The sequence below is a fragment of the Metopolophium dirhodum genome, chromosome 5, assembly GCF_019925205.1.
Source record: "Metopolophium dirhodum isolate CAU chromosome 5, ASM1992520v1, whole genome shotgun sequence".
Classification (NCBI taxonomy): domain Eukaryota; kingdom Metazoa; phylum Arthropoda; class Insecta; order Hemiptera; family Aphididae; genus Metopolophium; species Metopolophium dirhodum.
The window spans coordinates 3,746,480-3,772,590 of record NC_083564.1 but is presented as its reverse complement, the minus strand read 5'-3'; the positions used below and the strand labels follow the sequence as shown (position 1 = coordinate 3,772,590).

The 26,111-nt window shown below is 31.0% G+C and overlaps 2 protein-coding genes and 1 pseudogene across 7 annotated transcripts in view; 2 read left to right on the top strand and 1 right to left on the bottom strand.

Annotated features, from left to right (window-relative positions):
• Positions 1-3,403, top strand: part of LOC132945882 (glutamate-gated chloride channel) — a 37,149-nt gene extending 33,746 nt beyond the window's left edge. For all 6 annotated transcript variants that reach the window (XM_061015682.1, XM_061015680.1, XM_061015681.1 and 3 more), the window contains one exon: positions 3,089-3,403. In XM_061015682.1, coding sequence (XP_060871665.1) covers positions 3,089-3,325 — 237 coding nt within the window. In that variant the 3' untranslated portion in view covers positions 3,326-3,403. The remainder of the gene's footprint in view (positions 1-3,088) is intronic.
• A 14,615-nt stretch (positions 3,404-18,018) lies between these two features.
• On the top strand, positions 18,019-22,460 carry LOC132945884 (uncharacterized). Its single transcript, XM_061015687.1, has 2 exons — positions 18,019-18,102; positions 21,975-22,460. Exons 1-2 carry the CDS (start codon positions 18,079-18,081, stop codon positions 22,254-22,256), a joined length of 306 nt encoding a protein of 101 aa, XP_060871670.1. The 5' UTR covers positions 18,019-18,078; the 3' UTR covers positions 22,257-22,460.
• A 2,001-nt stretch (positions 22,461-24,461) lies between these two features.
• LOC132944735 (uncharacterized) lies at positions 24,462-24,987 on the bottom strand (annotated as a pseudogene).
• Positions 24,988-26,111: the final 1,124 nt, after the last annotated feature.

The window sequence follows — 26,111 nt, the reverse complement described above, 5'->3', positions numbered from 1 at the left end:
GAGTGAAAGTCAATATTTTTTTTTTTTGAATAATGAATGTCCAGTGTTAAAAAAATCATTATCTATACATAATATGTGCATTGATTCTAGATGAAAAATAATTTTTACAAACCGCGTAAAAGTTCACACTTACACCGTGTCGTGTTGTGTTTTTAATAACCGTATGCCTTTGTGTCGTGCGTTTTTTATATTCTGTATATCAAAGTGCAATACCAATGATATAAATATTGTACTTGATGATAACATTTTATAATTTTTTTATTTTTTAGTTATCGCTTTTTTGCACATAACTTTTCTCCACGCAGTCAAAAGTTGAAATATTCAACTACGCAGAATCGTTTGATTACGTCTTGGTATCGTGTGATGATAAAATAACGATATACCACATGGTATACCTTAATTGAACCACTCGGTTCAGCCAATCGGAAGAAATTATTTTACACGACACGATGTAATGTGGACCCCCCCCCCCTTAATTCAAAACGTGATTTTCATAATATTGAAAGACATATTAATTGTACAAAGCAAAATAAAAATATTTTGTTCCATTCTATTCTACCATACGATCCTTATATGTGGTAATATTATATATTTGCCGATACATTAATTGTATATCTTAATATTTACTCTTCAAAGTGGATAAAATTCGTTTTAGTTGGTTGAAATTATTATGGTATTGATTTTCTGATATAATTATTATATTATATGAACAGACCAAACACTATACAACGGAACACATATTAAATTGTTTAAATAAAAGATTTCGACAATAACATTTCATTAAATGTTTTTTTTTCTTTGCTGATTGGGCCAACCTATTGATAAACATAGAAACAATCAGTGAGATTAAAATAAAAAAACCCTTAAAATACAATAACACCTAACACAATAATAATATAATAAGCTGTCGGTTGTTATAGTTCGAGTTTAGAAACATATTGTAGTGCACTTATTGGGTTCTTTTTTATTATTTATTATTGCTCCCGAATCCAAATCCACTTCACGACATTTTAAACTCTTAACATTTTCGAACTGTTTATTTATGCATTTACCGATGCTGCAGTATTTCGTCGTACCTGTAATCGTTTAATTTTATTCAAGTATAATTTGATTTTAGTTATTTGACTATATTATTATTAATTTGTTTACAAACGCATTTTTCATTATTTATTTTCAAATGAAAAGCTGGGAATCAATGTTTGCATTATCCGCATGGTCTGCATCCTTTAGGTGAACAGTTTCTCGGGCGACATGGCACCGCCTCCTCTTGATGCGTCGTAAATTTCAAGGAAATTTTTTATCTTAAAAAACGAACTTGTCCATACTCGATACGCGTATACTGGCACATAATTTTGTGATAGAAATAATGTACGAACCGACTGCAATATTTTCCGAATCATATTTTACCATATTTTCCATTACGACGCGAGTCTGGACAGAGAGCGTGAATGTCGCACGGGAACTGTCCGTACACGGTTAATGCGAAAGCTTGGCACTAGCCCGAATGTTTTTTTTTAAATTTTTTTTTTTAAATCAACCGTATCAATGACGAATACGTACTCTTATGTGCATTCGTATTATATATTATTTAATGTATACGGTATTTTGAAATCATAATAATTTATGTATAGGTACACGTAATTATGTATAGTTTCGCACCCAGAAGAAAATTCGTGTACTTAATGTCCGAGCCATCCAAGAAATTAGCATACAATTTCAAGAATACATTTTCAGGTCGAGATGATTTCCGACAGTTTAAAAAAAAACAAAATTGAATTATAACTAATTTTAAAATTCGTCAACAAGGAAATTGCGGAGATATTTATTTTACACATTGCATTAATGTTGCTGTATTGTTTAAATTGAACTTTACATTTTAATATTTGTTATTTGACATCTACGCGGTGTAAAGTTTAACAAATAAAATATGAAATCACTTTCTCGACAAAAAAATTCCTGGGTGCGCGACTGCTACGCGGACATAACCCGTGTTTCCGCTAAAATCATACCTTTTCCTTTTCCGCCCGTCACTCGTTTCCGCTAAACGAGATCACGACCAATTCCCTTCAGCATATTCATTGCACAATTCAAAAAAAAAAAATTGTCTAATACATTGAAAAAATGTTATACTTGGATATAATATGATATAAAATTTGTGTAGAGATTCTTCTTCAAACAATTGGATTTGGGTGCATGTGCAATTTTGTGCATATTTCTGGTATTTGAATCAGTAAGTCGGTTTTGCGTGTCACAAAAGTATATATGACTATATAGGTATATAGTAGTGCACTATAGTTGAAATTATAGGGTTAATTTATTTATTTTCACGCATATAGACAATTGCAAAAACAAGACTGATATAGATAGGTAATTTTATATTATTACTGTAATATGATATTATGTCATAAGCATGAATTATATTATGATTACACTTCGACTTAAACTTAAATGTTTAAAAGCATAGGTAATTTAAATTCACCATTTTTTTTTTTTTTTTTGTCATCATATATCCGCATCCAATTGTTTGAAGTTCGAGAAAGCTCGTTAGTATATTTTAGTACTTTGGAAGTATGAACATTTTGTTTTCATACCGTTTGGTTGACAACTATGAGCATATTATCATAAATGTATAACCCCCATATCGCAGGAAAACGGAAATGTATACGATTCTAGCGGAACACGGTGATAAACAGTGACGTATATATAGGGGGATCCGTTAATACCGGCCACAACAATTTCGATTCTAATCTATTTCCCATTTTATTTGGAAGCTTTCAAAAATCACGAAAATCGATTTGCGCGAGTAAAACGATTCGCTTTTAGCATAGCGCAATATTCTGATTTGTCGGAACGTCGCCTGTATATACGTTACACGGTTTTTTGGAATTTTTTTTTTTTTTTCAAACTTTTTCGTTCTCCGCGAGCAGAGAGATTTGCCGAAAAAAAAAACAATTCCAAACCGTCCCCTACCCCCCCCCCCCCCCACGGCTTGCGCCCGTACGACAACGAGCGCAGTAGGCCCGTCTCGTCGCCGCAATAACGACGTTTAACGACCGTCGCGGTGCGCGCGCGCCGTGTATTTCCGCAGAAGCCGCTGATGCGTCCCGAGCTGATGATGTCCCGGGACAAGATGAGCCAGATCATCCACCAGACGCCGCCGATGGAGAAGAACTCGTGCTGGAAGTCGTGGATGTCCAAGTTCCCCACCAGGTCCAAACGCATCGACGTCATATCCCGCATACTGTTCCCGATGGTGTTCGCCATGTTCAACATGTCCTACTGGTCCACGTACCTGTTCCGCGAGGGCGTGGACGAGGACAAGTAATTTGCCACGCCGCCGAGTCACCGACCGCGGCCCCCGCCGCCGTCGTATTATTATTATTATTATTATTATTATTATTATTATTATTATTATTATTATTATTATTATAAAAGACAAGCGAGCTGGCGTTTTGTGTATTTGGATTTATACGTTTCGCATCAAACGATTTCCATTTTGCAGTTCGTTTTTGTCTTTTTGTTTGTTTATCATTATTTGTCATCACTGTTGTTTTTTGTTCATCGGTTTTTCGAGTATTTTTTTTTTCTGTTTATTTTTTACACGAATCTCTCTATACGTAGTCGTCGTGTAGTCCAAATCTTCTCTCAACTTGAAGTGCATTTACTCGCATCAAATACAATTATTATGATTATTATTAAAATAGTAAACTCAACCAGATCTCCCGAAAACTATAATATAATAAATGAAACGTGTCCACTCCACATTATTATATTGATTACCGTCTCAATCGATATTTTGTAATTTTTTTCTACACTCCATGCTCAATTTTACCTTTAAACGAAACCATTTGATTCATTTGTTTACACACACACACACACACATACACCCGACAGATACAAAGAGACAGGGTCCTTATACGAAATCTGTCGGGGAAATCTGTTCGCGTGTCCGACGCGCACGAATCGATTCCATCCAAATTTAATTTATCGAAAGAGCAAGTCGAGTTTTCTCACATAACATTATAACATTATACCGTGTTTATACCTCATAGAAACAAACACAAAACTCCGTCGGCGTTTTCCGCGACCCGTCGATATTGCAACCACTGTCCGTTTCGTCGATCCCGTTCGAGTTAATTACTTACTTACTTACTTACTTACTTACTTACAAACGCTCAATGTCGTTTTTTTTTCCTTCTGTTCTTCGTGTTTTTAGCCATATGTTTACCACCATCGCGTATCACCACGGCGAATAATGAAATCCGTTTGCGTGCACATCCCGCGATTCGAACCTATATTATAGTGTTTTTCAAAATCATTCGCATACAATATCTATAATGTACGAAGTGTACAAATAATAATTGTAAGTACTTCGCAGTTCAATGTTCGTTTTTCATTACATTAAAATCTTCGTTTGAGCATCATAATTGCTAATATTATATTCCGTTACATTATGACAACCATGTAGATAAGTAATTGTATAAAAACTAATACATGACTTACGGTAGATACGGCCTATAGCAAGTGCATATATGATATCCGAATATATTAAACATCGTTTACGGACGTTAATTACTCATATCTTATGTGCATAATATATTATTATTACTGTCACCAAGACTGTATGATATTCATATGTGCAAAGGCCACTATAACGACATACCGTATGGTAAACAGGGTGAGATGGAAAGTTCTGACCGAAATCGCTGCCGGTTCGATGACTTTAAAACCCAATTAATGCTTTTGTATAATAGTCGTTAAGCTGATCATTATTGAATTTGACCGTTAACCTAATACCATACATATATAGATATACCAGAACTGGAAAATATAAGTGTCTTAAACAAACCAAAATACGTCAAATGTAATTTTCCTTTAATTGTATGTCCCGTTATAAAATAAATAGCGTTTTAAAAATGTTCCATTTTTTTCCCGACTCTTCAAACTTTTTGTAAAATGTATGACGTATTTTACTCTACTTGTATAAATCAAATTAAATCATTTTATCGTGAGATTGCGAGAAAAAGTTATTCCATTTTATTTTGTAATTCCACTAAAATGTTCAAGTTATTTGAAACGATTAACAATTAATTAATTCTTGTTTTTCTTTTATATATATATATATATATATATAAGAATAGTATATATATATACAAAAAACTCAGTTGACGAAATCAAAGATAAACAAATAACAACTGACTGTCGTCTTTTCCGTCCACCATTAATTTATGTCCAGTTACACAATCGCATCTTTATGGTCTAATGGTCACGGTTAAGCTATTTTAGAAAATAGAAACCTACACGTTGCTTACTTATATTATATATATATAAGACACGCGCGAGGATAGGACAGACGTCATGCGATACACCAGCTACATCTAATTCATCTCACGTTGTCTTATCACGCGTAGCCCATTAAGTCGGATTAAAACTTTTCACATCCCCTGGCATTGTACGCCGTACCGTTTAGTCTAATATGATATGAACACACCCGCCCCCGACCGAAGGTGTACACTCGATGGGGAAATTTTAATTTAAATTTAAGGCATATATTATATTATATTATATTATATTATATTACATACGATTTGTATAATTTTTAACGATAAGATAATATTATTAATTTGTGTTGTTCGACACATATATTACGCTATATCATAATGTATAATGTGAATATTATTTAAGTTGCCGAAAAAGAATGCTTAAATGTGATTATTTTTTTTTTAGTTATCAGTATAACTGGTCCACGGAGCTATTATAATTATGCAATAGTTTTGTACACGTTGGGTGTAACGTGGATCACTGAGCTGAACTTCAGCGTTTAATACGATTGATTTAAAATAAATTCTCGTTTTTTAATAATTGAAATCAGTGACCATTAAATGATAATAATATTTTGTATTTAATATCGAGTATTATATCATATTATAATAACTTATATTACTGTAAACAAGAAAAGAACCAAAAGTCTGACATCTTACTTTGACTGTAAATTCTTCGTTTCGATAATATTTGAAATTATTTTCATTTCTATGATCTATAATAATGACTATATTATGTAATATTATGTACACAAATTAAACGAATATTTAGAAAATCTTTTAAAAATGTATAGACCATCAAGTAATAAGAATTTATATTGGCTTTTAAATCTCACAAAAAGGCAACTTTTTAAATACAATACGTTAACAATATTAAAATTTATAAAATGTCCAATAAAACCACTTTTATGATCATTGTCAGTGCAGCTCCAATAATAAAATATACAGGTAGTCATTGATACGTCATGTTCAAAAAAAGTAACCGATACATGATACCCCGGACTAACCGAAAATTTGTTTAGTGTCGTCTTCATTGGTATTTGGCGTATTGCGTATATAGGTACTTTATAAATACTTCAAACGTCAATTTACTGTTTACGTGCGTATCCAACTAACGTTTCCACTCCCCCACCTATTATGTTCATGTACCTACCTATAATATATTATAGAATTATCTTCTTGGTAGGAACTATCGTTGCCAAATTTCAACACCTGATGCAGATGTAGGTAAACAAACGGAAATAAACCATTTTCTATTGAGTTTTAAATTTTAGAACCTCATTATTGAATCATTACAAAATAGGTTCTCGCGCTCCATTCATTATGTACCTAGTCATAGGCGCCATTAGTCGTAAATACAATTATTAAAAAAAAAAAAATAATAAATATAAAATCTTCGTGATGGAAAATTCCACGTGCTGTGTGAGCACCATACACGGAAAATATTTTTGCACAATGTAAATTAATTTAAAGTTAAGTTTTTAAGTGAGGTGTCAGTGATTCTTAAAAGTTTAAAAAAAACCGTCATTTGATCCTACTTCCGAGATACTTGATGGTTTTAAAATCACGTATTAGAGTGATCGTGCAGGCTAATCGATTGATAATTAATTAACAGAATTATAAACGATTAGTGTACTTATAGTAAGTTTGTTTCAAATACTTGTGTTTTTTTTTTTTATATATATAAATTGGATTTATTATTTGTTATAAATGTTAGCAGAGTTAGGTACGTTATTGTGGTTAAGATTTCTGAAAAAAATCGATGAAATCTGGCTAGAGTGTAAAAATCAAAATCAATGTATTATAAAAACGCATTTTTTACGGTTTAGTAATGGTGCTTTCTATAATTGAGTCAAAGCGTAAAATGTTTTTTTTAACATTGTTAAGTACTAATGAAAAAAAATAATAGGAAAGTAAATTTGAATGTAATAAAATATATAATAATATTAAATTTATTGTGTTATACAATAACAACTAACGATCATCACATTATTGTTGTCCAAAATAATATGAACATGTATAAATCGAAATCAATACCAATAATGTGTTGTTACTAGACGTACGAGTGATAACGAGTTTTAATATAATATATATATTATATTTATATGTGTTAGTGTATAAGGTTGTATAAGATTTTATTGAATTACAATTTTTAATATTATAGATGTTGAAAGAAATTCTCTTAAAAAATAAAATATGTGTAAAAAAAATTGAGAATTTATATTGGCTTTTATAATTATTTCGAATACCTATGTTTCAAAATATACACTTGCGTTTTATTGACATCTTATGGTTCTATAAAATACGTTTACCCATGCAATTGTATTCAATATAAATGTTTTGGGTGATCTGCATTGTGCACAACGGCAATAAACTAATAAATGATTAATAATAGTGCATTGTGTAGGTAGGTATTATTTTACATAATTTGTATTATTGTAAAGGGGATTCGATACCGTGATTTTCTGTTTTCGTCCAACACATGCGCGACATAGTATTTTAGACGTGTTCTTTGCCAAACATACCAATTGAACTAGTGAAGCGATAAGAATTCTGAAAACAGATTTGAATTTGTCGTCAAGTCTACTCGAAATCGACTTTCCCACATGTTTGATATTATCCCCCAAATTCCTAAGAATGTCGTATTAAAAATGAGTATTTAAAAATTGTCGCAATTTAATTTTTGGAGAAGTTAAAATCAAAAATCTAAGGAAAGTTGATTTCAAATAGACTTTACGACAAATTCAAATCTGTTTTTAGAATTCTTATCGCTTCATTAAATCCCAATTGGTATGATTTAAGATTATTTCTGTATAATATTGTGCAAGGATGTGGAAAAATCAGAATCCGGGCCAGGGACGTAGCCAGAGGGGGGTCCACGGGGTCCGGACCCCCCCCCCCCCGAAATGTCATCGACGAAATTTTTTTTATACGTATACCAAATAGCTGGGTATGAGGTAGATGACGATAAACCCACGTATAATCGTATAAACTATAAACTCTATAATAACCATGTTGATAAGAAATGACACAGTACTAATTAGTAGGTACCTAAGTTAAGATAGATTTGTAATATAATAATCATGATTGTCCTTTATCAACTGACTAGATCGTAAACCTTATCTTTTATTGTTATACTAATCGTATCGTGTATACAATTTAAAGTAAAATATATTATACCATAGGTACTCGTCTGTCGTCAGTCGATGTTTGTCTACTTTCATAATATAAACGTACCTACGGTAAATTTTATTTCGTTTTATTTCTGTGCTCGTTTCTGTTTCGTTTTTTGTTTTATAATAATCAAATATGAAGAGAGGAGCACTTGACAATTTTTTTAAACCTAAACCAAAAAAACCATTTACTGGTGCGCTTTTAAATCAACATGAAAGTCGAGAACATAATCAACCAGTGTGCAGTACTTCAATAATGTATGGATCAAATGTTGTGAGTACTAGTATTATTGACATTAGAACTGTTTCAAATCAATTATTTCAAAATAAATCTTCGACTTCCAATAACAATATTTTTAAAAGTAATGTTTTAAATTCATTATTTATTCCAACTAAGTTTTATACTTTTCCTAGTCGAGAATTTAATAAAAAGAAACTAAAATTTCAATATAATTGGTTGGAAAAATGGGAATGGTTGGCGTATTCTAAAGAAATAGATGGCGCCTTTTGTAAATACTGTGTTTTGTTTGGTAAAGATTATGTTGGAAAAGGTTCGAATCAAAAAGTTGGATCTTTAATTAGCAAACCATTCATAAAATGGAAAGATTCAATCGTAAAAACACTATTTCGAAACCAAATTGGAAATGACCGTTTAACAGGGCTGACTCTTTTATCAGTTCATTGGGAAATATCAGTTTCACCAAAAGAAGTGTTGAATATAATGGCAAAATCAAAAAGAAAATTATTATTATAAATTTTATTATATCTATGTTATATTAATACCTACATTTTTTTTATTTATACGATACTTTTTTTACAATATGTACATAACATAGCTAGCATAATATAGTAACTAGTAAGTCATTACGAATTTAATTATTTTTGATTGATTAATAATAGAATGGTTAAAATTAGTTATTACTATTATTATTATTTTTTTTTTTTTGTTTGACCCCCTCCGAAATAAAATCCTGGCTACGTCCCTGATCCGGGCGATCGTTTTCGGGATCGGGAAAAAACCATGCCGTTGTATTTTCGGAATAAAGTTTTTTCCTTATCGACGGTTCGTTCTCAGTGTTCGTGGTCGCCGTGACCCGCAATCCGCAAACAAAAACGAGATCGCAGCAGGCCAAGATCATGGGGGGAATCCAATTTTCGATTAAATTGTCCGGTTTTAGAAAATCAATACTTATACTGTATTTTTTTCCTCGGAAGATGCGACGATGGGTATTATCGACGGCGAGATCGACATTGCAACAATAATCAGGCACGTAACGGGGATTTGTCAAAAATGGGTATTTCAATTTAATATAATATTGAAACACAACTATGAGTGGATGGGTGGTGTCGTGACACCCAAAACACCCCCCCCCCCCCCTTCCCTCGTCCAGCTACACGCCACAGTCAATAGTGATATTTGTACTTATCAATGTTATTTGATATCATTATACGACCATTTAGTCGACATTAATCAAGCCAGCAGACACCATAGGCGGAGATTTGATCAAATTTGAGGGGGGCTTAAATGTTGCTTTGCAAAGTAAGCAGTGGGGGCTTTGCCCCCACACCCCCACTCTAATATCTATCATACCTTCACTCTTCAGTAAGCATCAACTACTAAATTACTAAATAACAAAACTACTAAATATGAATTACTAACTATATAATAATATGCACTTCAAAAATTATTAATTTATAATAAAATAAATATTTTATTATTTTAATACAATAAATCTATTTTTATCGGCAAATATATCAATAACTTTCTCAATACTGATATTGATATCTCTTTCAATGAACAATATTGAAGAGTTATTAAATTTTTCTTGCAGCATACTCGTGCGCAGCCATGTCTTGACTTTGCGCATTGCAGAAAAGCTTCGCTCACATGTAGCCGAGCTGATTGGTATAGTTATGGCTACCTGTAGAAGCTTGTATAAGTTGGGAAACACACTTTTAGAAATATTTTGTTTTATTGTATTATAATTTATTTCATTTCCTGATTGCAAGATGCTGTTTTTTGCTACGGTCATATCTGACTGAATATTGAATTTCGATAAATAGGTTTATACTTGAGCGGTAGATATAACTAAAAAATATGAATTTAATAAATGATTGTTGTACCGTATAACATATGTTAAACAATTTAAATACATTAAGATTTACAAAAATAACAAACATCTTGTTGCAAGGTGCATATTAAGTGTTTCGAAAATCTATAATTTGTGCCCTTGTCACATTTCAGTATTCATTTGTTACAAAAATCACGAATAATTGTTAATACCTACGCCATAAAAGTTAAAATCGGGGGACGGAGTGCCCGAGCTGACCCGAGTTTGATTCCTCGGCCATGGGCGGCATTTTTCTTCGGACAAGTCACGGTGTTCGGAGAACAAGTGCCGCCATCCCCCGCCAGGGCATGGCAGATACCTACGGGTGCCCACTTGAAAATCTGCCAAAAACTACATACACGTGTAAAAAAAAAAAAGTTAAAATCGAATTTTAGTATAATATATTTATTCCACGTAACTACATAATCAAATATCAGTATGTAAAATATTGCCACTCAAGACAAGAAGCCGTCAGATATCGAGTTGCTATCCAAGACTGAAACGATGCAAATGTTATTACAAACGAGCTTCGGTCGAATAGACCAAAACCGCTCGAGAGTTGTGATTTCCGTAGAGTGCCGCTGCACAATAGATTTATATCGTTACCGAATATGGCTTTGCGTGTAAATTCCGCGGCCGAAGCACCTACAGAGGTCGGTTGGATATCCACGGCCGACTCGATGGTACCGGCCGTCGACGATCATCGGTCGAATATGCCGAAACCGTCGGAAAGCAGCGATGTCCTTAGTTTTCCGACGAACAAGAGACTTGTGTCTTTACCTAATGTGGCCGTGCGTGAAAATTCCGCGGCCGAAGCACCTACAGAGGTCGGTTGGATATCCACGGCCGACGTGAAAATTTTATTTTAGTTGGTTTATATATTACCCACATTACGCTTGTTAATTTCCTATATAGTGTATAGACTATAGGTATTTTCGGTTGTACCATATTATACGTGAGACTGTCGTAGGTACCGACTGTAGGTATAGGTACTATTGTATAAAAACAAAATATGTATTTGTGTATTAATATAATATTATGTATTATTGTGCAAATGTGCTGTGTACCGACACGGCTTTGTATACGATTTCGTTATTATGTCCATGCGTTCAGCAATAATTACTAAATTTTCCGTCAGCGAGTTAACGTGTGCCGTTGATATTATAATTATTCCAGTCGTTCGATTGTCACTTTGTAATTTATATGCAACAACGAATAAACAAATAAGTACAAACTTCAATAAATAGAGTAACTATTAATGGGCCGGCGTATAGTATATGCAAAAAGGTATACGTACTAAACTTGACGTGGTGAAACGAAGACGGCCTTTGGACTGTTCGGTATCGCGTATTTTATACATTGCGCTTTTGGGATTAAACGTATTAATGCTTCTACGTCACCCAGTTAACAGATTGTCCGTGGCAATAAATATTTAATTTAAATCTAAAAAGTAAATGTAAGCCCCAAAATAAAATGAAAACAAACTTACGTGTAAACATCGATTCTCCCAGTAAAACTTAGCCAGAGTGCCGCCGTTGCCGAAGAAACAGCTATATCTTCACAGTGCCGCAATAACCGAGTGTGTTGCGTGTGTTAAACACACGGGCCCATGGCCCCAACCCATAATGGGGGGCCCAATGATAAAATTTAAAAATATATAGAAAGAAAAAAATAAAACCATTTTTTTATAATAATAATTATTAATACAGATTGAATAATAGATCGGTTTTGTTTTGTACACAACATACATCAACCGTGGTATCATACATCGACGTTTCTTTTGCGGCCTGTATAACCGAAATTAAAAAAGTTAGGTTGCAATTGATTAAAAGCTAAAAGCTATCCATTTTGATAACGTATGTCAAAACTTAGTTGCGATATTTATTTGAATAGTTAAATTTATATAATAATAAATAAATGATTGCCATAATTTTTTTAAGTGGGTACAGTATTAGTATTTGTGAGTTTCTAATTGACTGTTAATGTACGGTATGTTCAATTTATTTGTTGTTTGATAATTATTTATATTTAAAATGAATAAAAAAGGCTACAAATTATTACATTTATTTATTTGTACGAAAATCGCTATACTTTTGCGAATCCGCTCCATAACTCATTACGAAAATATTGAGTTTAAACAATATTAACATTTAAACAATTTATTTAATTTTCTTTTCCTCGTCTTAAAAAAATTGGTTTAATTCAGGTGAAAATAAATTCCATTTTGCCGACTGAAAATCAAATAATGCTGAGTGGGGGGGGGGGTGTAACACCCCCCCCATGACTCCCCTTCGGTTCGTCCCTGGCGTATGCTTGGCAAAGAACCAGTCTAAAATCCTGTATCGCGTGTGTTTTCGACAAAAACAGAAAATTACGGTATCGAATCCCCATAATGTATTAGTAGTCGTTAGTGCATTATCCGAAATTCTCAAACAATATAGGTACACAAAGTGGCGTAATTGCGGGGGGAAGGGGGTACTTACTCCCCCCCCACCAGAAATGTTTATGGGGGCAAAAGTATCATTTTGCCTCTTCAAATAATCCACATTTAAAAAGTATTCTTAACAAGACTGTTAGGTAACATAATATTATAATATTAAAATATTTTTTTCCTCAAATTACTTTATAAAAGTTTATATTTATTTTTTAGATTCTGAGCGAAGTTGAAGATGAATGTTTGATTTTACAATGATGTGTGTTTTTTTTTTAAATTTTTTTTTATAATTTTTTTTTATTTTTTAAAAATTTCCCAGTAGTTAGTAGTTGGTACTTTGGGGGGTCAAAAGTAAAAATTTCCCAGTACTTTTCAAAAGCGACGTAAAAACAAAAGAAAAATTAAGAAAAAACGGGAATTTTACGCAAAATCTGTTTTTGAGAAAATCGATTTTGGTTTTTGGTGTAACTCTAAAACAAATGACCGTAGTGACATGAAATTTTGACTGAATGTTTAAACGCTCAAAAAGAGTCAAAATATTTTCAAAATTTTATGGTGTATAGAAAATGCTAATATAAACATTCAGTGAAATTTTCAAGTATCTACAGTCATTCGTTTTTTAATTACAATAAAATAAGAAAATCGAGTGAATATCAAATGTTGTAAAAATATAAATTTCAGACGCTCATAAAAATTTAATTTAAGTTTCTTGTAGACATTTTTTTTTTGGATACTCAAAAAATATCGAAAATATTGTATTAATTTATTTTGACGGGAAATGGAAACCCCCATTCAAACTAATTCAAATTTTTCACCAGAATCCTTTCTTGAGGTGGACGATTGAAGGTTTTTTTTAAATGCTATACAAAATGTTCTACTTTAAAAATAATAAGACATGGACAACTACATTGTAAGACCAATGCATTTATCGCTCGGCTCAGAATCCAATATTAGGGTTTCCGCGAGTTTCCTGTTCCTGCATATTTTTTGAACCAGCTCACGGATCTCTGTGGTCTGGTATACTGGATTTCTGGATCCAACAGGTTTTCATCGTTATTATCTATACTAATAATAAAAAGCTGTAGAGTTTGTTTGTTTGAACGCGTTAATCTCAGCCCTCGGGAACTATAAAGGATTTTTAATTTTTTTCATCTGCCTTTGAAACAATAACCTAGGAGCCTTCTATTACATTTTCAAGCTTTTTACTCAACAGATAAAATTGTATTGATATTTATAGAAAAAAAAAACTAAAAAAAATTGAAATTGACAATGTCCGTAAACAGCTCAAAATAAGTCAAAATATTCGGAAAATGTTATGGTGTATAGAAAATGCAATTACAAACATTCAGTTAAAATTTCATGTCCCTACGGTAATTTGTTTTAGAGTTACACTAAAAACCAAAATCGATTTTCTCAAAAACAGATTTTGCGTAAAATTCCCGTTTTTCCTTAATTTTTCTTTTGTTTTTACGTCGCTTTTGAAAACTACTGGGAAATTTTTACTTTTGACCCCCCAAAGTACCAACTAGATTCACTTTCCTATTAGAAATGTTACTGTTGAAGAAAATCCAAGCACTTTTACTGTCCTAAAAGGTGATGACAGACACAAAAATAAAAATAAAAATTTTAAAAAAAACATACATCATTGTAAAATCAATACATTCATCGCTTCGCTCAGAATCTAAAATGCATACCTACTGTTTAATTTAAGCCATGTGTATACTTACATTTGAACGTCGATAAGATTATAAGATATAATGTTATCCTGCTTCATTGGAACTACTGTAGGATATTGAGTACGGTATATAACAAGAAACTAAAATGAAGATACAAAATTGAAGCAACATTAATAATAAAAAATATGGCGCAGAGAAGAACCAGCAATGTGCCTAACCTGCGGAGAACCTCTCACAGTCAAGCACCTCCTTATCAACTACCGCATCCATACAGATACCAGAAAAAGTCTAAAATTGCCCGACAACCTCTTTGAAGCCCTCAGCCCTATCCATGACAATACCAACAAAATAATCATATTTTTTAAACAAATTGATATGTATAATTTAATTTAAGAATTTATTGTATAACTATACTCTATTATGTACTAATTACCAATTTTTGTTGCAAGCTAATAACTTTAGCAGTTGATGCTGTACCATGAATAAAAAAAAAAAAAAAATATGGTTATAGTTAAAAATTTGTAAAAAGGTGGATAAGTGGATGTCGCTCTGCTGTACAGTAGGTTACAAGTGGGTCACTGTAATGGATGGTGTTAAATTTGAATTCAATGATATAATATCATTGTATAAGAAAAACGATTCTGAGCGAAAACGGTCAGTCAGCCTATGATATTACCAAGTATAATTGATGATATTATTGTGAATAAAGTAATTTATTTATAACCTATTTACGTGGAGCCTTGTTTTAAATTTTCAATCCTTAGCCATAAAAGTTAAACATTTTATAAATTTTTAACCACAAAATAATTAATAAATTATAAATTTGATAAATGTTGTCAAAATTTGAACTTTAAATGATTATAAAAAAAAATTGTGCCTATGTATTTTTAATATTTTTCAACTGCTATTAGAACGATATATCAGGAGCCTTATATTAAATTTTCACGCTTTTTTACCCAACAAATAAAAATGTATTGATATTTATAGAAAAAAAAACTAAAAAAATTGAAAACTGACAATGTCCGTAAACAGCTCAAAAAGAGTCAAAATATTTTCAACATTTTATGGTGTATAGAAAATGCTAATATAAACATTCAGTGAAATTTTCAAGTATCTACAGTCATTCGTTTTTTAATTACAATAAAATAAGAAAATTGTTACATCTTACATGAGAAATCGAGTAAATATCAAATGTTGTAAAAATATAAATTTCAGACGCTCATAAAAATTTAATTTAAGTTTCTTCTAGACATTTTTTTTTTTGATAAAGGTAGACAAACTTATGAGTAATCTTATATTACATTTTCAAATCTTAGATTTAAAAAGAAAAATTTTTATGAATTCTCAACTCAAAATAGTTTGCTAATTTTCGTGATTTTTCCGTATTTTGTCAAAATTTGAACTTTAAATGCTTATAAATAAAAACTGTAACTAAGGATTTTTAATTTTTTTCATCTGCCTTTGAAACAATAACCTAGGAGCCTTCTATTAAATTTTCAAGCTTTTTTACTCAACAGATAAAATTTTATTGATATTTATAGAAAAAAAAACTAAAAAATTTGAAAACTGACATTGTCTGTAAACAGGTCGAAAAGAGTCAAAATATTTTCAACATTTTATGGTGTATAGAAAATAATATTATAAACATTCAGTCAAAATTTCATGTCACTACGGTCATTTGTTTTAGAGTTACACCAAAAACCAAAATCGATTTTCTCGAAAACAGATTTTGCGTGAAAATTCCCGTTTTTCCTTAATTTTTCTTTTGTTTTTCACGTCGCTTGTGAAAATTACTTGGAAATTTTTACTTTTGACCCCCCAGAGTACCAACTAGATTCACTTTCCTATCAGAAAAGTTACTATTGAAGAAAATCCAAGGACTTTTACTGTCCTAAAAGGTGATGACAGACACAAAAATAAAAAAAAATTAAAAAATTAAAAATAAAAATAAAAGAAATAACACACATCATTGTAAAACCAATCCATTCATCGCTTCGCTCAGAATCTAAAAAATAACAATAATATACTCATTTTAATCAACCTAAACGTAGTAGGTACTGTTATAGAATAATGCGTTTGCTGGAAATACTTACAATGTCCTTACTCGAAATTTAAAACCTAATATACCATAATAGTATCCTTAAGGGCATACATAAACATACAACTACATCAAAATATATCAAATATATAAATCAAACCTATATAGGTAGTCCAAATTATTTTATAAAGATTTTAATTTCGACAGTTAAATATTAATATTACCTATAATTCATTACATTGTTTAAAAGTATGTATATTGTGCACACAGCCTGCCTAATTCATCGTCCTTCATATTATGATAATGTGACATTATGTATTTCTACTTTTTTTTCATATGTCATAATTGTTTTATGTCCCGTATACGTATACTTATCAGATTTTTAAATCTAATACTATAATACATAAATGCATAATATACCTGTATAATTATTTATAAAAAAAATATTAAAATAATTATCACAAGTGTATCGTAAACATAAATAATATACCATTACCTATTACTGCATTATAATGTAGTAATGACGACTTTCTGGAATTTTTTTTTATGTCAATTATAACAATAATAACTGTGAATAGTAACTATATACTTCCATATGCTCACTAACAACACATAATATGTATAAATTATAACAGTGATTCTAAAAATGTATCTATACCTACCTAAAATGATTCTGTTATTTCTATATTAAATATCAACCTGCTGCAGGTTGCAAATAATAATTGCTATAATATTCGTTTTTATCTCGTATTATCGGATGATTTTATCATTGCACATATTTATTGACATTTATTATTTAAGCAAAAATAACTGTGAATAATTTCCATGATCCAAAATTGCCTTTTAGTTAGTCGTGGTAAGGTAGGTTAGGACGGTTAGGTAATTATTATAAATTATAATTTACCTATAATTTACCTATATATATATAGGTAATTATATCCAGAATTGTATACTTAACATTTATATTTAAATCAGATTATAAATAAGTATATTTGTCACGGCATTTTCTAGTTGAAATAACAATTTTATAAAATTATGAGTTTCCAAAAAATATTGTACACAGAGATTAGAAACTATAATTTATTAATAATTATACAGTATATAATTACACCTAAAAAAATGCATGCAGATTTTTAGGTGATATATGTTTTAATTAGATTATTTCTGATTCCCAAGGTTAACTTTATTACCATCCTCAATTTAATAGCTACTGATACGTATAAAAACCAAAAAAATTTCTTGAAAACTTCAGTTTGTTTTTGACAGTTAACACATAGTAAGACACATTTTATTATTTTATCACCTGATAGCTACTGAAATACAACATGAAAAGAATCATAATTTTTTCTGTAAGTATAATATTCCTATGTATTTAAATAATAAAAACATAAAAGTTTCGAGAAAAATATTGGAGGCAGTATAATACTCGTACATTAATACATATGGATACCAAACAGGCACAGTGCCACATTAACATATAATCGAGTGTTACTAATATAATATTATGTCTTTACAAACAAACGCTATAAAATTAAAACCAATACTAATATAGGTAGTATAGAAATAAAAATATATTTTTGATCATATCACAATATTAAATTAATGATTGTTATTAAAAAACTTTTAACTAAAACTTTAAATATCTATGAAAAAAAGAATTTTTTTTAAAAAATGAATAGTTTTAGAGTAAAATCATCTATTACAAATATTATAGGGGATAATATTTTTGAGGGTATGACATATATGTTTAATATTTTATTATTATTTGAATATCGTTTTTGTAATAGATGATTATATGTAAATTTACTCAAAAACATAAAAAAAACAGATTCTGCATAAATGCGTTTTGTCTGCACGTGGGCCAGAGAGATAATATAGTGCGCTGGTATCCTATCCTATTGATGCTAATTACATGTTTACCTAAATGAAAAAGTGATTTTTTTGAAAAACATAAATCCAGTAAGTTCCCAATTTTTTTTTATGTATTCTTCATTTATTATTTATCTTACCTAATTTAAGTAATAATATTTCGTGGAGTTTTTTGTTTATTCAAACATCAAACTTGACATTTTACAATAAACATCGATCTGTACTTCATTTTACAAATTCTAAACCCACGTAGATATTGAAGGTGAGTTTTTTATAAAATAATTGATTAAAATAAAAATAAAATGTACTCATGCATTTATGGTCGTGTTAATAATGAATCAGTGGCTAAGTTACGGCTTAATGGGGACGTACTTTAATTTTAAATGCAGTTTTTTAATAAATAATGTGAATACATTATTCTGGCATACGTGGGGAAATACAATGGTAAAGTTATATTGCTTAGTATGACATAGAGACTACACTAGGTGAAGACCGTATATCGTAATCATACTCAAAAAATATCGAAAATAGTGTATTAATTTATTTTGCCGGGAAATGGAAACCCCCATTCAAACTAATTCAAATTTTTCACCAGAATCCTTTATCGAGGTGGAAGATTGAAGGTTTTTTTAAAATACTATACAAAATGTTCTACTTTAAAAATAATAAGACATGGACAACTAGTAACTACATTGTAAGACCAATGCATTTATCGCTCGGCTCAGAATCCAATATTAGGGTTTCCGCGAGTTTCCTGTTCCTGCATATTTTTTGAACTGGCTCACGGATCTCTGTGGTCTGGTATACTGGATGTCTGGATCCAACAGGTTTTCATCGTTATTATCTATACTAATAATAAAAAGCTGTAGAGTTTGTTTGTTTGAACGCGCTAGTCTCAGCCCTCGGGAACTATACTGGTTCGAATTGAAAAATTATTTTTTTGTTGTGTAGTCCATTAATCGAGGAAAGCTATAGGCTATATAACATCACGCTACGACTAATTAATAGAAGTGCTTAAACAGGGATTTTGAGATTTACGATGGAAATAATATTTGTTTATAAATGCGGTTTCTACTAGTTATAGGAGAAATATTTAATAGAAATAGTATTTATTTATTATTGGTTGCTATTGGTTAATTGGGCAGATCAGGTACAAGAATGCATCAAATCGAATTCTCGCACAATGCCTACTAGGGTGGGGCCGAGTTGCACTCACTGCTGTGAGTTACACCAAAAAGGAGTTGAACAATCACAATTTTTTTAAGAGTTGTCATTTTTTACGGGCCACGAAGTGCGCAGGATCAGCTATACTATACATAATTGAATGTTTGTGTGCAGATCTCTGAGAAGAAGATGGGCTTATTTAATTTACATTATCCGAAATTCTCAAACAATATAGGTACACAAAGTGGCGTAATTGCGGGGGGAAGGGGGTACTTACTCCCCCCCCCACCAGAAATGTTTATGGGGGCAAAAGTATCATTTTGCCTCTTCAAATAATCCACATTTAAAAAGTATTCTTAACAAGACTGTTAGGTAACATAATATTATAATATTAAAATATTTTTTTCCTCAAATTACTTTATAAAAGTTTATATTTATTTTTTAGATTCTGAGCGAAGTTGAAGATGAATGTTTGATTTTACAATGATGTGTGTTTTTTTTTTTAAATTTTTTTTTATAATTTTTTTTTATTTTTTAAAAATTTCCCAGTAGTTAGTAGTTGGTACTTTGGGGGGTCAAAAGTAAAAATTTCCCAGTACTTTTCAAAAGCGACGTAAAAACAAAAGAAAAATTAAGAAAAAACGGGAATTTTACGCAAAATCTGTTTTTGAGAAAATCGATTTTGGTTTTTGGTGTAACTCTAAAACAAATGACCGTAGTGACATGAAATTTTGACTGAATGTTTAAACGCTCAAAAAGAGTCAAAATATTTTCAAAATTTTATGGTGTATAGAAAATGCTAATATAAACATTCAGTGAAATTTTCAAGTATCTACAGTCATTCGTTTTTTAATTACAATAAAATAAGAAAATCGAGTGAATATCAAATGTTGTAAAAATATAAATTTCAGACGCTCATAAAAATTTAATTTAAGTTTCTTGTAGACATTTTTTTTTTGGATACTCAAAAAATATCGAAAATATTGTATTAATTTATTTTGACGGGAAATGGAAACCCCCATTCAAACTAATTCAAATTTTTCACCAGAATCCTTTCTTGAGGTGGACGATTGAAGGTTTTTTTTAAATGCTATACAAAATGTTCTACTTTAAAAATAATAAGACATGGACAACTACATTGTAAGACCAATGCATTTATCGCTCGGCTCAGAATCCAATATTAGGGTTTCCGCGAGTTTCCTGTTCCTGCATATTTTTTGAACTGGCTCACGGATCTCTGTGGTCTGGTATACTGGATGTCTGGATCCAACAGGTTTTCATCGTTATTATCTATACTAATAATAAAAAGCTGTAGAGTTTGTTTGTTTGAACGCGCTAGTCTCAGCCCTCGGGAACTATACTGGTTCGAATTGAAAAATTATTTTTTTGTTGTGTAGTCCATTAATCGAGGAAAGCTATAGGCTATATAACATCACGCTACGACTAATTAATAGAAGTGCTTAAACAGGGATTTTGAGATTTACGATGGAAATAATATTTGTTTATAAATGCGGTTTCTACTAGTTATAGGAGAAATATTTAATAGAAATAGTATTTATTTATTATTGGTTGCTATTGGTTAATTGGGCAGATCAGGTACAAGAATGCATCAAATCGAATTCTCGCACAATGCCTACTAGGGTGGGGCCGAGTTGCACTCACTGCTGTGAGTTACACCAAAAAGGAGTTGAACAATCACAATTTTTTTAAGAGTTGTCATTTTTTACGGGCCACGAAGTGCGCAGGATCAGCTATACTATACATAATTGAATGTTTGTGTGCAGATCTCTGAGAAGAAGATGGGCTTATTTAAAAAGGGTCAAATTTGGTTTTTTTATTCATCGGATTATATTGTATTAGTTGATTATATTAATCCACCGTATTATATCAAAATGAACTTGGTATAACTTTGATACTTTAGAGTTTAATCATAAACTTATATGCGTACAAACAGTACTGGGTCCGCGATCCATTGCCTACCTGATAATGGTACTGCTGCGAATCAGAATTTTTATTCCGGGCAACAGAAAAGTTAAGATAAATTTTGAACACCATACACCGAATATCAAATAACGAATTGAACAAAGTTTGAATCATATATAGAGTTGGTAAACTTAACGGGCAACGAAGTGCACAGGATCAGCTAGTAATTTAATATAATGATTATATTATTATATACCGTTTTCAGATAATTTTTGTACTTTTGGTCTTGCATCAAGTGTCTTGCGCTCGTGACGACATAGAGGGCTACCGTAATAGATACCGGTCGTATCCAAGACCGTCACGGCCATCGCCCGGTGACAGGCAATTTGGCGAAAACTACGGGTGGACGTACCATCGCGGCGAGGGTTACTGGTATCACCCAGAGTCCATGTGGAGGTGGCGTCCAAATAATGGGTGGAGGCAATACCCTCGGCGCAACAACAACAACAACAACCATAATTACAACAATAATTATTATCACCGTTGAATATAATATACTTAAACCGGCGTCTATTTACCTATATAAGCCCCGTGGTCCCCACACAAAAAAATAATATGCCTAGTGCTCCATAATATAATATATATATTTTTTTTTTCCAATGGTTCTTTACTTCTGAATCGTTTTTCGAACGCCATAAAACGGCTCTGAAGTGTATTTGATTATAAATCACTATTCTCCGGTAAACCTGCACTTGTGACAAACAATACATTTAAATACATAATATATATATAAATACATTTTTAAATAATTTATCTAGATTGTGCCGAATTACTATCTACTTGTCCTAAATTCCTAAGTTGTATTCTATTATAAATTATTATTGTAAACTACCAATCTTTGTAGGCAAACCTACTCCTAAAAATACAATTGACGCAACTCAACGTACATTATGAAAATAATGAAGTACTATGCAACAGGTTTTGAACTATTCAAAAGAACTTCAAAAATAAAATAAAAAATATTTTTAATTTTACTTTAAACTGGCACGCTTGTTATTACATAGTATTAATAGAAAAATAATTACGGACAAGGTATATCTAGGCGGTATCCTATAGCGTAAAGATGGGCCACTAAAACTTTACAAAGAGCCAGTTGACAATACTTAAAAGTCACTTGGGTTGATTTGTCTTTTAAATGACCTTTATTTTATTTTTACTCGTACAAATTCTAAGAATTAAACATTTTAAAATGCAGCGCTGACCTCCAGTAACTTAACTTAATACTAGTTTCAAAACACCGCTAACGCGCGCTAATCCAAATTAAAATAATAAATTGTGGGAAGTGGACCAGATAATTTTTTGAAATAAATTTCGTGGACAAGAATGTAATATTTTTTTTTTGATGTATAAAATAATATGCAATTATTGGTAATCTATCGTCTATACTTTTATTCCGGTTCAGTGGCTATGTGATGCAGCGGTGGGTATCGAGTATCAACTTATTTTGAAATTTCTAATAATAAAACCATTTTATGTAATTTAATACGCATGGTGAATTTAATAAGTTATTACTTATTAGTCATTAGTCTTACAGTTGATATTGTATTATAATCGTTTATTATATTTATAAAAATAGCACAATAGTTACCAAATAATTTAATTTTAAGCTAATCATCACAGTTATCCTTCCCAACATAACCAGTCGTGACGGTTTACCACTTTCTGGATTTTTACGGTCCGTGATATTACCAACGTATATAACAACGGCACACTAGCGCCAAGCTTAGAGCAGTGGCGTCTTTTCTGGTGGGAAGGGTGGGCATTGCCTACCCCCCCCCCCCCCCCCTTGTCATTAGCGGGCCGGGTATGGGTTAGTTTTGGGCCTTCGTATAGTAGCTAATAGGTAATATATTAACCACGACAATATAATAATAGTAAGCACTGGCTACTGCTCGACCAGTGTGATTGTTGCCATTTCAATAATAATCCGCTAGGGTCGCTACTGTGCGTGCGCTCTACTGCCGCCAATGTAGAAGCGTATACAAACAAGTAATACTTCAAATTTGCTAACTTCAAGTTGATCTGCATGATATAATTAATTATATCATGTTGTACAGTATATTATTATAGTATACAATATAATATATTCTCACTGATTAAAAATAAAATAGGAGTTATTATTATAATTAATAATGAATGAAATTAGGATAATGAAAACATTTTAATGATTGTTATTTACTGTCATACTTTCATAAATCATAATATTGAATAAACCAGTAGTCTGATGCAGTTATTTTGTTAAGGTTAAGTAATAATGATTTATAATATTTATTACAAATAATCATTATAGGTACGTTAGGAGAAAATATAGTATAACATATTGCAATTATAATATATTGTACCTAATCCATACTTGTTAAAACTAAATGAAATGAAAAATTAAAAAAAACATTATTTCTTAAATATAAAAACAGCCTTCTATGTTTTTAGTATAGCAAAATATTTTGTACCTAATTATTAGTTGAATATGTACTTTATTAATAGGTATCTAAAAAAATGTATCCAGACCAGGATAAAATTAACTATTTTATTAATGTAGGTATGGTATGATAAAATAAAGATAAGTATTAAAAAATCAGAAAATAAAACTAGTAGAAAAATGTCTACAAAACACAAACTATTGTAATAAAGCAAAAATTATTTTTTTAATTTAAAACAATAGGTATTATGTACAAATTAAGTTAAGTAATGCCTAACTTAATGTACATTTTGAAACCTCTTTTTTAATCATATTTTCTTTTTTGGTTTCAGCATTACATTTTTGAGAAAATTGCCGCATTCTCAATATTAATATAATACCTAATGGCAAAAAAAATTATTTCTTCTCTATGCTGGAAACATGGAAAATAAAGAACATTGTTTTCTAATAATTCAGTTAATATTAATTTAAAAACATCTGCCATTATACAATACTTTGTAAATAATTGTAAATTTAAAAAATGTAAATTTGAATGAATAAGTCCACCTCTGGAAGTTAAGTTGGTTAGTCGTGCAACAGGTTTAACAGAATTCGAATATTATGGTTGCTTAATTGCATCTTGGCAAGTAGTACATTTGAAAAAAACGGATAATTTGTTTAGACAAATAACCAGTGACATAATAGAAAATGCAGTCTGTTACAGGGGATAAATAATAATCATGATCGCTGACTACTATACAGTGTCATCCAAACTCCAGTCTTCCTGTTCAATAGCAAAATCCAATAGCAAAAATGGTGTTTATTTGCACAGGAATCGTAACCAGATTTACATCCGGGTACGATGCATCAGTGTCCCGTCATAATAAATATTAAATTAATATAAAATAATTTAACAATAAACTAAATTGTAAATGTTCACATATTTTTAATTTGAATGTACGCCATTCGGATGTCCGATGTTACGGTTGTTATCAGTTGTTGCGATTTTGTTGGGCGCAAGCATATGTGGCGCTCATAGCGGAATTTCTCTATTATGGCCGAATCATAATTTTATATGGACGCGGGATAGCGGAGAGCAGCCTCGTGCCCTCTACATATGTGTTAATTATTTAATCATTGTTATCCCTTAAAAAATGAGTTATTTCTGCCTATGATATAGTAATCTATGATAAACTAGTAAGTATAAATTTACGAAAGAGGGCTATTATTGTATTGAGATAAAAATGCAATTGTTATGTAATGTAGTGTAACTACTGTCAACGGGTGGTTTTTTTTCAGTTGTATTATGGGCCGGTCAAACATTTTGCCCTTCCCTCTCAAAAACTGAAATGAGTAATGACACCACTGGCTTAGAGACCTATAGTTATATAAATATATATATATATATATATAGCTATTTATTTCTCGGTCTCTTCTTTGTGCGGTGCTCAGGGGCGTAATTAGGGGGTGGGTTAGGGGGATGGAACCCCCCCTCAAAAAAAACCCAAAACCTATTATTTTGTTTTGCATTCTTAAGTTAAAATAAGACTTGAGAAGTTTTTTTCTATTTTCAAAAATCCTTATTTTATACACACAATTACATTTTCAAATGTAATTTTTTTAGCAAAAACGAATTTAACCTACTGTAGTAGATACTGGTACTAATGCCTAATACTAAAATTAATTACTTTAATCACAATAATATCATAAAATATGGCTACCTATAGTAATATTATAGGCTAACGAATCGTTTTTTATACACTATGATATTATATCGTTGGATTCAAATTGAATACCATCCACTATAGTGACCCACTTGTAACATACTGTACAGCAGAGGGACATCCACTTACCCGCTTTTTACCAATATTTCCAGTCCACCTCAGTCGTCAATATGTGAATACTGTCAACTTAAATAATTGTATACATATACTTTAACAAGAC